At 40.1% G+C, this 16,034-nt stretch overlaps 1 protein-coding gene and 1 pseudogene across 1 annotated transcript; both read right to left on the bottom strand.

Annotated features, from left to right (window-relative positions):
- Positions 1-1,612: 1,612 nt before the first annotated feature.
- Positions 1,613-3,038, bottom strand: LOC115733051 (zingipain-2-like). Its single transcript, XM_030663721.2, has 2 exons — positions 2,571-3,038; positions 1,613-2,395 (listed from the first exon to the last, which is right to left on the bottom strand). Exons 1-2 carry the CDS (start codon positions 3,010-3,012, stop codon positions 1,812-1,814), a joined length of 1,026 nt encoding a protein of 341 aa, XP_030519581.2. The 5' UTR covers positions 3,013-3,038; the 3' UTR covers positions 1,613-1,811.
- An 8,698-nt stretch (positions 3,039-11,736) lies between these two features.
- On the bottom strand, positions 11,737-14,583 carry LOC125314097 (annotated as a pseudogene).
- Between the last annotated feature and the right edge of the window lie 1,451 nt (positions 14,584-16,034).

Genomic DNA, 16,034 nt, shown 5'->3' on the forward strand with positions numbered 1-16,034 from the left:
TGTGCATTCACTATAATTTTCAAGTATCCCACAAATCTCTCATTCCGTTGCGACAATATACATCATATTAAAAGAACGGGATCAAAATATTTACATGCTATTTTGTCTAATGATACTAAAAATGTAGACGCGGTTCAAGATTAGATGCGGAGGAATGAATCCAATCATTTTCATATTGTGAAAGCTCCTCAGAAACTAATAACAACAACAATTATTATTATTATAACAACAGCAATAGTAAAAATGATAATAAAGCACGACTTAGAAAGGGCAAGTCTCAGAAAGACAAGGGGAAAATATGAAAACGGAAGCTAAGAAAAGTAGAGCTGTCAAATGAGTGGGTCGGATCGAAAACGGTCCGGCCCGTATTGACCAATTTAACTCATTTTAACTCATTTTCATGTTATGCAAATCTAGTGGCCTATACCCTACCCAATCCATATTTGCTAAAATACTTTCACATTTAATTCAATTTAAGAAAATTTGTTTCTTATAAATTATTGATTTTTTTTATTATTCTATTTCTTTTTCCAATTTTCCATTTTTTTCTTTTCCTTCGTCTACCGATTGCTGGGCCTTGGTGACGATCGGCAGCCCAACAACCGGTTGCAGATGAGGCCAATCCCAGCGAGCCTCGAGGGTCGGCGAGCTCAAGGCTTGCCAGATTCCACGAGCCTCGAGGCTCGCCCAATTTCGGTGACCTCCAACTCACCCGAGGCCGCCGAGCACAAGCTCGGGGCTCGCTAGATCCCGGCAACCTCGAGCTCACCGGATCCCGGCGAGCTTAGAGGCTTGCCCAATTTCGACGACCATGAGCTCGCCCGATGCTGGCAACCTTGAGGTTTGCCCGATCTAGGCACGCACGAGCTTGCCGGATCTCAAAAAGCGCAGCAATGGTACGAGGAAAAAGGAAAAAATGGAAAAAAATAAGAAAAGGAAAACAATAAATTATTAAAAATTCAATTTAAAAAAAAAATATTCAAAAAATCTAATTATGACTCGTTAATATAATTATCTTAACTAACCAATTTATGACCTACTTAAAGCCCATTTATGACCCATTAAGTTTTTAAGTAACCTATTTATCACCCACTTAATTTGTTTTTAAAATATAGTACAACCCATTTATGACCCACCACTTTAAATATGGGTTCTAGACCCATTTTGCCATCTCTAGATATATCTAAGCAATCAAAACACGAATGCCTGATTTTAGTATTATGTTCCATCGTGTAATGTAGATTATCTATACGTTTCATTTGAAGAACATACAGGCTCCTAATTGAACGTGCATGTGATTTAAACATATGACAACGAAAATCAAATAAGAATTTTCACATTTTTCCAATTAAGATTGCAATCACACGCAATTCGGCATGCGCGAGAATTCTAGTCATTTAATTTGTGAACACATGATGGGTATCTTTAGAATATGAGTTTTTTTTCCCTCCAAAGTTCAGTGTAATCCTCAATCGAAGAGTTACACTAAAATGATCATCCACATCAAATTACTAGGTAAAACTCGTATAAAATCGAGCTGCGTCACGCTGGTCATGCGGGTTTTAGCCGGTTTTATAGATAGATAGATAAATGGAAAAGAGAGGGATATATTTGGTGGTATGCATCTCAGACAAAGGGAATTGTAGGAAAAACAAGAAAATTGATACGTATTGAGGAATTAATACGGTATTCTCCTCATAACTTAGTGGCTACATAGTAGCCTCCTTACAAGTACCACACTATAAGTAGGAAAGAAGCAAGTCGGTCATCTCATGATGCTCGTACTCCGTCTATATCATGTTTTGATTATCTCAGGCCACTGGATAAGAAGCTTGCGACGCGAGTCCGCACATTCCTTTCGAGCTATCAACACCTCTTTGAATCCTCATGTAGCCCTCTTCGCCCCAAGTCTGCCCCCACGAGTTGCGGATCTTCCAGAACTTGGTTCCGTCCTCGCTCGTCCCGTACCCGACCACGACCACCGCATGGTCCAGCTCCTCGCCGCAGTCGCCATTGAACACGCCACCGGTGTAGCTCTGGAACTCCTGCCCACCTGCCGCGATTCCAACCGAGACCGGCTGCTGCGCAACTGCCTTCAGGAGCTCCTCCTCACCGGGCTGCACATCGTTGAACTCTTTGATCTGCGCCGCCTGTTGAGCCGCTTTCGACGAGTCGCAGGTCCCGTCCGTCCCTTGGTACGGGTAGGTATCCTCGGACGCAATTCCTCGGTTATGGATGATGTAGTTGAAAGCATTGTCTGGAAGACCACCCTCGCAGCCACTGGCTTCGGTATCGCAGTCGATCAGCTGTTGCTCGGAGAGCACTGGCAAATTACCGCTTTTGATCTGCGTGATTCCTTCTACTGCTGCGACTGCTGAGAATGCCCAACAAGATCCTGCACTCATAAAATTTTGTTTGTCGACATTGTAAGTATGAAGAATCGCATTATTTTCGTTACCGTTGTTATCAGACTTCTCAACTCAAGATAGCTAGGCTCCTAAACTTATTGCTCAATAGTAAGTCAAAAATGATCTCCCAATTGGAAGCATGCAAGATGTTTAGACACTCACCACATTGGCCTTGGTCCTTGATCTGATTCACGGCGCCTTTCTCCACCCAGTCGATGCTATCAGGAACATCCCCAGTCGGATATTGGTGGCTCAACGACCCCGTTCTGGTGGACTTGGGTTGCTTAGATGCCAAGTATCCCGTGTGGCTCCGAACGAACTCGTCGTTGGTCAAGTCCGAGAATTGATTGATGCCTACCTTGAAAGTCCGATTCCCGGATGCAGTGAAATCTTTGATGAACTGCAAGTTCCTCTCGAAAATCTCCCGACGTCTCTCCTTCTCCTCTGGGTTCTTGTAGGTCCGACCGTATTGGGTCATCCATTGCTCGTGCTGCTCGGCAACGGTGGATCCATGCAACGTGCGGACTGACATGACATGCCATGCCCAAGTGCTGAGAATGAGAGCAAGGGAGATTATGAATTCACTCTTGAGAGGAAAAGCCATCGCCCAATTGTAAGCAGGATGTTGTGTTCCTCGGTGGAAAAACTCAGGAAGTGGATGACGAGATACCTGAACTGGACATGAATATATATACAGAGTCTTGCTTGTGATTGCCGTCCACCATGAGCCATGCAAAAAGTCTTACGTGGATTGTAATGTGGAAAATTTGGTTCCATAATGGGCGGGGATACGAGCGCCGAAGCCATGCATGTCTGAACATGCGAAACTTCAGGGACAGCCGTGGAGGGCACGAGTGCTTTATCAGATTGCCTCAATCAACTCATAACATGTCAGTCTTCTCCTCCATTAAGCATCTCTCCTAGCTCTTCAGCATTAAGATTCCGCGCACAAATCACGACGAAATCAAGAGTAAAAACGAGAAAAACAAAAATCGAGGCACGTGATTTATTCCGATTCACCCTTTAATTAGGACTACATCCTGTAGAGAATTATGCTATAATTATCATATTTCATTTCTCTATTATAATTCTCAATTATTAGAGAGATTGATTATATATAAGCAGTAGCTACTCCTGGTTCCAAATCCGAACTACCAATAACTATACGCTCAAAACTTTAAAAGTCATATGGTGTCCAGAGGGTGCTGCCTCCTACAACCCCGCCGGAACGGCTCTCCCGTTCTTTCCTGTCGACTAGGAATATGATCCACATCCCAACATTCAGTGGGATTTATGTAGGCAAATCGTGTCCAACTTTTTTTTTTTTTCTGCCGTTTTAAGCACTCCAACTCTCCATTCCTCCTTTTGCAAGAGTCTTGAAAATGAGGGCCATCGTGATGTATTATGCACTATCTTTCGAGACTTGCTTTATCATATGGAAACAAATGATTTCTAACAACTCTAGTGCGGTTTCCACCTTTCTTGTTTCAGTGTAGTCGACTAAATCTAGACAATATCTTCTCACCTAAGTGCCTAAATGGGTTGAGCTCGGGTCAAGCCCATTATGGGCAGCCCATGTCCAAAGCCCAATCTATATATATATATATATATATATATAGATATATATTTTACGGGCATTAATACGTAGTACGCCTTATAAGAAGCTTTTGATGTGACTCCGCACATTCCTTCAGAACTATCATGGCCTTAACCCCATGTCTCGCCCCACGAGTTCCTGATCTTCCAGAACTCGGTCCCATCCTCGCTCGTCCCATACCCGACCATGACGGTCGTGTGGTCCAACTTCTCATCACAATCCCCGTTGACCATGCCACCGCTATACCTCTGGAACTCCTAACTGCTCGCCGCAATTATGACTGAGATCGGCTACTGCGCAATTGCCTTCATGAGCTTGTCCTCACTGGGCGGGACATTAGTGAGATCCTTGATCTGCTCTGCGGGTTCTGCTGCTTTTGTCGCGTCGCAGTCCTGTCCATTTCTTGGAATGCATAACTATCCTCGGACGCTATTCCTTGCTTTTGGATAATGTGTAGGCCACCAAAATGGCACATCCCAGGAACTTCATTACTAGAATATGAAACACATTATGATAGAAGAAAAGAGATTCCCGCATCTAACTTAGAATCCATCAATCTTGATGCGGAACGGTGATGATTCGAAACTCAAATGCTTCCCCTCTGTTCCCCTCATTGGAACACTTGCTAAATGAAAATATCGCTCACAAATGAGTGCATTCTTCTTTATGTGAGATAATTTGTGCATCATATGGTTAGAGGAGGAACTTAAGCCTTTTTTATAAAATTTTCAGCCATAAAACCTCTCATCACGTGTGGGACCCAACCGAGCCCACACTAGTCAACCAGATATTGAACTAATGAAGAATCTGTATATCTTATCGTAATAGACCAACCCCATTAAACGGTAAATTTCAATTTCAATTAATTTACCTCACATCAGAAAAATTCTTACATTTTCCTACTTTGGCAATATTAATTGAACTATACTATTTGTGTGGACCTTTATGTTAGTCTAGAGATTATTCTCGGTAGTTAATCCGATCCCATGAAGTTTCAAATAGTGAATCATGGTGGTAATTGCATCAATGCCTTTTTAACTTTATTTACATGGATTCAATAGGGTAGTATGACAAATGAATAACATATCACAAAAAGGTGATACTTTATGTGTTATCTCATTTGTCGATCATATTGTCTTTTCTTAAGTATCATGAAACCCGATGTGCCACCAAAGAAATTTCTTATGGCTCCCATGAAGTCACATATGTCTTATCTTTATGTTTAACTTCACTTTATTTATAACCATACATATTCATAAGGCTAATAACTAGATGCCCTTAGCCTTTACTCAATATTTACACATTGCGTTGAGATTTTCACTATATATATGTTATATTTTTTACAGTGATATAAGGTTATTTTGGACCATTCACTTTGTTTTAGGGTTTCTTAGATGGGGCTATAAAAAAAGATATCTTGAATAGCATATTATAACATTTGCTTTTACTTCTGCCCCGAAACCCTTTTGTTTTTCACTTCTTATTGTCGGATCTTTCGATCTTTGATTGAATATGCTCTACTATAATGTCACTATTTATAATAATCTCCTTTACAGTCAAAAACTTAATTGCCAAATACTTAGACCCCTTAAGACTTCTATTATTATTGATAAACAACACTGCAAAGTTATTGTCACATTACAACCGTGTAGGTCTATTCAAAAGGTCAAATATGGTCAACTCCTTCATGAGATTCTAGACCCAAATAGCCTGAGTAGAGGCTGTAAAGTATGCTATAAACTCTGCATGCATGATAGAGGATGATACTGATTTCTATTTCTCGTTTTTCCATGATATTGCATCTCTCGCTAACACAAAGATGTATCATGTTATTGACCTCAAGTAATCTTGACAGGCAACAAGGTCTACATCTGAATACCCTATTAGCTACATGTCTTGAATATATTTGTAAATTAGCATATAGTCATTTGTCCTCTTTAAGTACCTTAAAACCTTCTTGGAAGCAATCTAGTGGTCTTGTCATGAATTTGACTCATGTTTGCCTAGAAGTCCTGCTCCAAAAGCAATATAAAGTCTGAAACAAAGTTGAGCATACATAATACTACCAAGTTCATTAGTATAAGGTATATTCTTCATTCGGGCTTTCTCAACAGCTAAATGAGGACACTGTAACAAACTTAGTTTATCACCCTTAGTGATGGGAGTAATTCTTGGCTTACAATCCTACATACTAAATCTTTCAAAAATACGATTAATATATGTCATATGAGATAAATCCAACACATGGCAAGAATAATCTCTATGGATCTCAATACCAAGGACGAAAGAAGCTTCACCAAGGTCCTTCATGTCAAAATTCTTTAATAACATCCGCTTTGTCCATTGCAGTAATCCATGATCACTACTCGCAAACAAAATATCATCTACATAAAGTATGAGAAAAATAAATTTTCTCCCATTGGTCTTGTAGTATATACATTGATTTATTTTGTTCTCAACAAAATTGAATGAAGTGATAACACTATGAAACTTCAAGTACTATTATTTGGAAGCTTGCTTGAGACCATAAACTGCATTTTTTGGTTTACACACAAGTTTATCCTTTGTTGCAAATCTTTTTGGTTGCACCATGTTAGACTTCCTTATCAAGGTTTCCATTCAAAAATATAGTTTTAACATCCATCTAGTGTAACTCCAAGTCAAAGTAAACTACTAATATTATGACCACTCCGAAACATTCTTTAGAAGAAACTAGGGAAAAAATAGCTTCATAGTCTACTTATTCTCCGTAAGTGAAACTCTTGGCTACTAGTTTGGCTTTAAATTTCACAATCTTTTCTTTGGAGGCTCTTTTATTCTTGTACACCCATTTGCAGCCGATGGGCTTATGACATTCAAACAATTCAACAAGTTCCCAAACACCATTATGTTTCATAAAGTGCATCTCACCTTTCATTGCATCTAGCTACGGATCTAACTAAGGACAAGAAATAGCATCTGCATAAGTCACTAGAACAACCACACAACCGATGTTGTAGTCATACTCTCCCATATAGACTATATAGTATGGTGATATGGCTGATCATCTCTCCATGATGGATCTCCCGAGTAAGGCGGCAATAACCTCATCCGACACTTAAGAGACTTGAAGAACTTCATCAGGAGCTATCTCACCAACATGATCCTAGATCTCAATAGGTTCAATCTGTGGTGTGGGAGGAGTCATTATCCTCTGTATAGGGAGTAAAAAAGATACGGTAGTACCCACCATACTATTATCCTCAATGGTGTATGAGCAGTTACTTTTTTTTCGGCCACATCAAACTCCAAAAACTTCATTGTCTGTGATTTCATGATTGTTGATCCTCCATTAAGATTATGAATATGATACCCCTGTGAATGATTTGGGTAAGATATGAAATAATGCATAGTGATTTTGGAGTCCAATTTACTCAAAGTTGGATTATATAACTTCACTTCTGCAAGATATCCCAAACCTTAAGATAGTTCAAGCTAAATTTACATCCAGTTCATAACTCAAAAGGAATCAATGAAACAACTTTGGCAGGTACACGATTTTAGAATATACATCTTCAAAGCTTTAGCCCACAGAAAAATAAGTAAATTAGTCCTACTAATCATACTCTTCACCACCGGTCACGCTCCCTTGTCGGCGATCATCAAGTTTGATAGGTACATTCCCATATCATTTCAATTCCTTGAGGCCATGCTTGGAAAAACCTAATTCATGGCAGGTTTGAGGTTTGGTGCAATTTATGTGGTGAGTTGATTTTATTCCATAGTTTCAAATGCATGTTATTTAGAAGTAAGACCTTAAATTATATCATTATATTTTGATTATCTCCTTGCATTAATTAAGGTAATGTTTGGGCGCCGGATTGTTGATCCTACAGTTGGATCCTTAATGTTGTCTCTTGAGTGCTGTTATGCTTGATTGATTAAAGTTTAATTACATTAAAGTTATATGTCATTGACTTATATTGGTTGATTTGCATAAGACATATATTTGGGTGCATTATAAGATTTATTAATCGTCACCTATGTATCACATTGCACACTTAGAACTTCGGGTGCTTCACAATTCATATTTAGAACAATGGATGTTCATTTTAGAATTCATATTAGGATAGCCTATACTTTTCATAGATTTCATCTAGGCATATAATTAGTTAGTCCCATCACATGCATATCGCATATTGCACGTCATTTAGTGAGCCACATTATTTAATGGTGATGTTTTAATAAAATCTCATGTAGATAGATTAATAATTGCATCTCATGCATTATTCACGTTGAATATAGTTTACAAATCGTAAAAATAAACACCAAAAAGAAATTAGCATTGTATCACTTCATCACCACTTTTTAAATAAAAGGCGATAAGACATGTTCAGTGAACTACGGTTTAATTCTTTGATATTTAATAACGTTTCTATAAGTATTAATTGAAGTTATGTACATGATTTAAATTAACCATAGATCATGTTTATAGAAAGTTTTAATAAAAAGCCCTATTGTCGTGATTAGTTGTCCTTGCATAATTACATTTAGGAGTCATAATTAGGACATTCATATATCATATCATTGTCTGTTCTTAGAGTCAAAATTTGCAGAATCCCTATTGCATTGGATGGTGGTGAACCTTTGCTTTTGCTTGCTTAGTGCACCCAGGTTCTTTAATCTTTTCGAGTAATTTAGTTACTGCTTTCAATTTTTGAGTATTACCATTCCTAATAATGTACCCACATAATGACCTAACATGTTAGTGGTTAAGGATTAAAATTGATAGAGATCGCTTGCAAAACATTTTCAAAATAAAAAGAAAATGTACCGAAATGACAATAGATTTATGTTGTGTAGTCTGTGGTCTATAGCAGTAAAATGTACACCCACATTTTTTACTTGAGTATCTAATCGACTTGTAATCGATAAGTGGCAACTCCTAAATAAATTGAACTGCGGGTTAGAAACGGTTTGATTGAAACCTGAAGTTACAATTGGTGTGGCCTTGAGAAAGTCTGCGCTAGGCAATGACACTATCTCTTTGATGAGTAATTGTTCATACCCGCCTAGCCATGAATTAGATTTCCCTTGGTAGTTCACCTCGAGGAAGGTTGCGAAGTCGAGTTGCCTACTCCTCAAACGTAGTCACGGATGACATGTCGTAGGTACTAGACGCACCATCCGATGCATAAGCATCCAAGAAAAGTGTCAACCATAAGGAGAGAGTTTTTGCAAGCCATTTGAATTTCAATGAAGAGGTATGTTTTTGCTGCGGAGAACGAGGGATGCATTAGCTGTGTGTATGGAAGTGATTGTGAAATTGATTGATTGGAGCAAATTGACCGCAAAGAAACTTGGTGATGACCGTGGTCAATGCTTATTGTTTCCTCTACGAGTGCGTGTTGAACATATTGTCCAAAAGTCAAAAAAGAAAAGAAAAAAAAGAAAAGAAAAGAAAAGGTACGTTGGTGGTGCCTTCATCTTTCTCTGGCTTCGATTAGGGTTTGTTCACACTTAGGAAAAGAAGTTTTTGTGACCATTTACTGGGTAAACAGAACTATATTGGTTTGAAAATGTTTCTAATTATAGAACTAGAGTGGTCCGAAAATGTCTCTAATTATATTCTACTTTTCTACTGTTCAATGCCTTTATTGACCTAAACCGATAAATTCAGTTAATTTGACTTAATGGAAAGATAACATTGAACATTTTTATTTAATCTAGGAACTAGATTGATCAAATATTAAAAGTTCGGGGATGACATTGCTTGTTGAGCCAAAATGTAGAGTTCATTTGTGCAATTATCTCTTTATAGAAGTGAACGTGAAATTGATAGATTGGAGCAACTTGACCGCAAAGAATCTTGGTGATGACCATGGTCAATGTTCATTGTTTACTCTAGGAGTGCGCGTTGCACATGTGGTCCAAAAGCTAAAAAAGGAAAAGGCACGTCAATGGTTCCTTGATCTTTCTCTAGCTTCAATTAGGGCTTGTTCACACTTAGGAAAAGTAACGCGTGTCAGAATTCAAGGAAAATTCTTCTAAAGCTAGATAGAACTAGATTGGTCTGAAAATATCTCTAATTATATTCTACTTTTTCTTCTTGCACTTTTCTACGATTTCAATGCGTTTATTGGCTAATAAAAGCAAGCAAAAGTAACGCGTGTGTCAGAATTCAAGGAAGATAGATGTGTGTGTGTGTGTGTGAAAGAGAGAGAGAGTATGTGTTTTAGGTGTGGAACCGACTTTTATTTTTAACCTTCGAGTTTTTTTTTAAAATTGTTTATTTTATCAATTTGATAGAAAAGTCATGCAGTAATTTTTTTTTCGCTTAAAATAAGCCAAAACACATGATAAATTGTAACCTTACCAAAAAACACATGATAAATTGTAGACTAATTAGATACCTACCGTGTTTCGCCCGAGTGAAATGATTCCGCAAAAACTTAATGAGAATACCAGATAGCAAATAATTAAGTAAAAGCGACTGGTTATCGAACAATCACTTAGTATTAATGAATAAGTAATTTATTAAGATGAAGTTGATAAACTTGGTTTAAATGATCGGGATTAGACACAGAAAAAGGTGACGAGTCTATTCTAAGTCAATCATCTCCCTATCAAGCAAAGACCATGTTAGCATACTAAGTCCATAGAGCTTATGAGACAAGTTTGGACATTATTGGGAGATAAACACAAAAGATTTTTTTATTTTGTCGAAAGAAATTTTTTATTCATTAAGTAGAATAATATTCGAAAGGTATATAGAAGGATTTCAAATCTAGCAAATCCCAAATAACTACAAAACACAGAAAATACAAGAAAACATATAACAAAGCACTTTCTATAGTTAAAAATATGCTCTCGTTGCTTAAGAACAGATCTGTCACCATAAACGTTTTGTGGTTGATCATCAAATTCAATGATAAGCACATGCTGAGGTCTCTCACACCATTTACAATGGCTTGCAATGCGCTTTTAGGTTCGACGTTTTCATATTACCATCGCCGAGCAAGAGCACCAACATCGGTATGTTATTGACATAACACAAAATTTTTGATTTTTACTACATAAACAAAATGTATTTGAATTTTTACAAGCAGTGAACACAAAAATAAACCACCCCAACAATGTTTATAAATCACGACGACTTAGTAGAAATTTTTAGGATCCAAAACAATGTGGAAGAATATGAACCAGCACCACATGCGCACAGGTCACCATTGGGCCTACGGCGTGCATCCGACTCACCGTTGACACGGAATCTCTTACCATGTGTCAATCTCTGATTAGTCCACGTTTCAATAGCGTGACGCACTTGTCCCATGTGTCTTGTCATCGTCGGACATGGCACTCCCAAGTCAGATTGTCACCTGTGACAGGCAATGTGCTTAATTATGTGATAGGTCTTTATTTAATAAGAGATTGACAGCATTTCGTGTATCATAAAAAATTAATAATAAATAATAATAAATTATCATGAAGTTCACTCTTTCAAAAATTTGTGACGCACGACATGTTGTTATTTTCATAGTCACCAAAATACTGTTATACTAGCAAAGTCCACTTTACGAAATCACACCTCAAATCCTAAGAACCAAAAATTGCTCTACGTAATGCTAGAACGAGTAGATCATACAATAGTTTTTAATTATTTATTTTTATTTTTTGTGGCACTGAACATGTTGTAAATATAACAGTGGGTTACCGATTGTCACATAACTATTTCTCTTATGATTATTATCCTCAAGCAATTGGATAAGAAGCTTTCGATGTGCGTCCGCACAACCCTTTAGAACTACCACCGCTTCTCCGAATCTTCATGTAATCGCCTTCACCCCATGCCTCGCCCCACGAGTTCCTCATCTTCCAGAACTCGGTTCCATCCTCGCTTGTCCCGTACCCGAACATGAAGACGGCGTGGTCCAGCTGCGACCTGCAATCCCCATTGAACACGCTGAGCCTATAGCTTTGGAACTCCCGCCCGCTCGCCGTGATGACAACCACGACGGGCTACCGCAAGACCGCCTTCACGAGCTCGCCCTCGACGGGCAGCCCGTCCGCGAATCCCTTGATCTGCGCCGCGTGTTCTGCTGCTTTCATTGCGTTGCAGGTCCTGTCGAGCTCATGGTACGCATAGTTATCCTCGGACGCCATTCCTCGGTTTCGGATAATGTACCTGAAAGCGTTGTCCGGGTAGCCTCCTCTGCACCCGTCGCTTGTGGTGTCACGATCTCTCAGTTGTTGCTCGGAGAGCACCCGCAGTTTGCCGCTTGTGATTGCCACAATTCCTTCCACTGATGCTACGACTGAGAATGCCCAGCAGGATCTAAAGAAAATTGTAATACATAGGTTCTAAGTCACACACATATGCTTAAATTTCCGAAAAGTACATATATTCCGTTAAATACCTACTTGTTCACTATATGAAAGAAAAGGTCCGACACATTCACAACATTTGTACTTACCACACCTGCCTTGATACTTAATATTGTTTACGGCGCCTTTCTCTACCCAGTCGATGTCGTCGGGAACACCTCCAGCCAGATTTTGGTGGCTGAACCACATCGTTTCGGCGGGCTCTGACCTCTTAGGTGTAACATATCCCGTATGGCTTCGGACAAACTCCTTGTTGGTCAAGTCCGAGAATCGGTTGAAACCTGACTCTTAAGTACGACCCCCGAACTTGTTGAAGTCTGCAATGAACTGCAAGTTCTCGGAGAAAATCACCTGGCGTTTCGCCTTCTCCCGAGTGGGCCCTTGTACGTCCGAACATATTCAGCCATCCATTGCTCGTGCCGCTTGGCAATGGAGGGCTCATGCAACGCGCGGACCGACGTCGCATGCCCCGCCCAAGCGCCAAGAATTAGAGCAAGGGAGATGCTGATTTCACTCTTGACCGAGAAAGCTATCGCGTGAACACTTTCTTGTGTGAATGTGTTTTCTTCCTCTTCTGAGTGTGATATTTTGAAGTGGATGTGATGAGATAGCTGCACTAGAGATGTATATTTCTAGGCCGCTTCATAATTAGGTCATACCATAAAAAAAAAATTGCTTTAATTTTAAGGTATAAAATTTATTCCCAAGTTCACATTCTCTGCGGATATATGAATCACAAGCTATGCATGTCCAAACACTTTGAGAGATATCGTGTACGTATGTCACATGATATATGCATTACTAACTGCATCAAATTTTTCATCATGCCATTGTGAAGTGAAATTTACGTTTCGCACGGACTCTCTCAAACCCTACGAATCACAACTTGATTTCTCAAACATTATGAATTTAAGTGAAACTAGAACTGTGAAGTCAAGTATAACAGGGGATTCTGCTTTAAGTTTTCGAACCAGAAATTTTAAATTCGAGGACTTAGTAATGTCGGTTTTAGCTAATGTCTACTATTGGCAGCTCTTTTCTTTTTGGAAAACATTCTTTCACGTAATCTTTTATTTACTTATTTTTATCTCTAAACATGTAAAACTAAAGTGGTCGTGCAAAACTGCTCAAACAATAAAATCAAGCAATAGCATGATAGTCTTTGGATGATTGTGAGTAGGGGTGTCAAAACCAAACCGAAAAACCAAACCGAATCGCTAACCGAACAGAACCGAATCGAAAATTTTGCACATTTCGGTTCGGTTGGATTTTGAGTTTGGATAATGAAAAATAACCATTCTTTATTTTTTAGTTCAGATTATTTTGGATTGGTTTGGTTTGGTTCGGTTCGATTAACTGAACCGCGAACCGAAATATCTTCTTTCTTTTTAATATTAGCTATTTGGAAAAAATAATCATATTTTTTTATCCCAACAACAATGGCTACGTTTGGAAAGACTCTTAGGGAAAGCCTTTGGAAAAATGCAAATACCTTTGGTGTGAAGGGATTTGGTGAAATGCAAAAGTTGTTTGGTAAACTTTAATTAAAAAGTGCCTTCAAACGAAAGTTTGGGAAAATGTTGTTTGATAAACATAAATTCGCAAATGCCTTTAGCCGAGTATTTTAATATCTTTTTATGATTTTTGTATAATTTTTTATTTTTTTTTTTTTTCTTCCCTTCCCCAACCCTTCCCCACTTGAAAATTGTCGTCAACCACAAGAACAAAGCCTCGAGATTTGACCATCATCCTCACTTGAAACAATATTATTCACGTTGTGGGTCACCCCTTCCATCCCTCTGTTTTTCTTCGATTGACTCTGTTCTTCTTGTGACGTCACTCTCCATCTCGGTTCTACTACTTTGGGTGATGGAAGGAAGTCTGGAACAGGGGAGAGATAGAGCTTGACACTAACCAAGACGTTAGAGAGAGATTGGTTGAATCGGTTGGCAGGTCGAGGGGGTGACGTATACGGGGCCCAGATCTGGGCTTGCGAGGGCTCAACCTCGCTCGGCAATGGGGGGGCTCGACCTCTCCATCTCCAGGCGAGGCAGCAACGACGAGGTCGAGCCCTCGCAAGCCCAGATCTGGTGAGACGGGGCGAATTGGGATCGTGGGGAGGAGGGGACAGTTGTTGCGGCAAAGGGCGTGGAAAAGTGGCTCAATGCCAGCGGTGCCTACGGCGGCGACGTTCAACAGCAGCATCCTAGACATCGCTTGCGGCGGTGGCATTCGACAGCAGCATCCTGGACGGCGCTTGCGGCGGCGGTGTTTGGCAGCAACCTTCCGGCGGGACTGAAGGCGAAGGGAGCAGTGGGAGAGGGGAAAAGAAGTTATGAACAATGAGGGTAAACGTGGAATTATGAAGACTGAGTAAGGGTAATATTGAGAATTCAAAAAAAACACTAATCCTTGGTATTGTTGTTTGTCGAGAATGCTGAAAGCTCAAGGTGGCCTTGAAGCTGCCTTGGACTTTCAGCCTTTTGAAGGCTCACTTTGAGCCAAGGATGTTTTCAAAAAATTTGCCAAACACCAAAAATTTCGCCTAGGAGCTTTGGACACTCAAAACCCATTGGGAAAGTGGTTCCCAAACGCAGCCAATATCTTCTTTCTTGCTCGCGGGCCCATTCCTAGAGTCATGATGACCTTGGGAGTGATGTCCGATTTCGAGAGCGACCGGTCGCCGAGGTTGGAGTCCGACAACGCCGTCTCGTCGGCCTCGCCAGAGAGGCAAATCATCGTCGTGAACCAGCTCCCCTTGCGAGCCCATCAGGACAAGCAGACCGGGAAGTGGAGGTTCGAGTGGGACCCGAACAGCCTGGTGGTGTTGCAGCTCAAGGACGGGTTGAGACCCGATGCCATCTCGATGGCCTTGCTGGAGTAGCGGATCTTCGTCGTGAACCAGCTCCTCGTGCGAGCCCATCAGGAGAAGCAGACCGGGAAGTAGAGGTTCGAGTGGGACCCGGACAGCCTGGCGGTGTTGTAGCTCAAGGACAGGCTGAGACCCTTAGCCGTGGTCATGTACGTCGGCTCTCTGAAGGCTGACATTGACGTCGCCGATCAAGAGGAGGTCTCGCAATTCCCATTCAAGTCGTTCCGGTGCGTGCCGACATTCTTGCCTCTAGATATGCAGAACCAGTTCTACCATGGCTTTTGCAAGCATCGTCTCTGGCCTCTGTTTCACTGCATGTTGCCCATGTCGTGGAGCCAAGATGCAACAGTGATGCCAAATTTGAAACAAAAAAGAAAAGAAAAAAATAGAAAGGAAAACCGAAAAACCGAACCGATGGTTTCCTCCATTTGTTGCGCAATTAATTAACTGTTGCTCGGACAAGTCGGGTAGTACACCGGTTGTTATCGCGGTTATCGATTCCACAGCATCAGCTACTGAGAATGACCAGCAAGATCCTATATGAGGATTAAAACGAGGATTGCAACGATGGCTATAGCTGGTGTATGTATCTATGAAGATGGAATAAATACCGGACTGAAGTTATAGTGTATAACTCAGAATCACAAGGATTGAAGTTACATTACAAAATATTTCTCACGTACTAGGCGTGGAGGGTGCCATAGAAATGCGATTCAATTCGCAGCATGTAATGATGTGATTTGAACTTTAATGTTTGATGGCCTATTTTGAATAGGTATATAGTTCAGTTTTA

This window comes from Rhodamnia argentea, chromosome 3, assembly GCF_020921035.1.
Source record: "Rhodamnia argentea isolate NSW1041297 chromosome 3, ASM2092103v1, whole genome shotgun sequence".
Lineage (NCBI taxonomy): Eukaryota > Viridiplantae > Streptophyta > Magnoliopsida > Myrtales > Myrtaceae > Rhodamnia > Rhodamnia argentea.

Coding starts and splice junctions, on each gene's coding strand:
- LOC115733051 (XM_030663721.2), bottom strand. CDS start 3,012: ATGGCTTTTCCTCTCAAGAGTGAATTCATAATCTCCCTTGCTCTCATT. Junction 2,396..2,570: donor CAAGGACCAAGGCCAATGTG/GTGAGTGTCTAA, acceptor TTATGAGTGCAG/GATCTTGTTGGGCATTCTCA.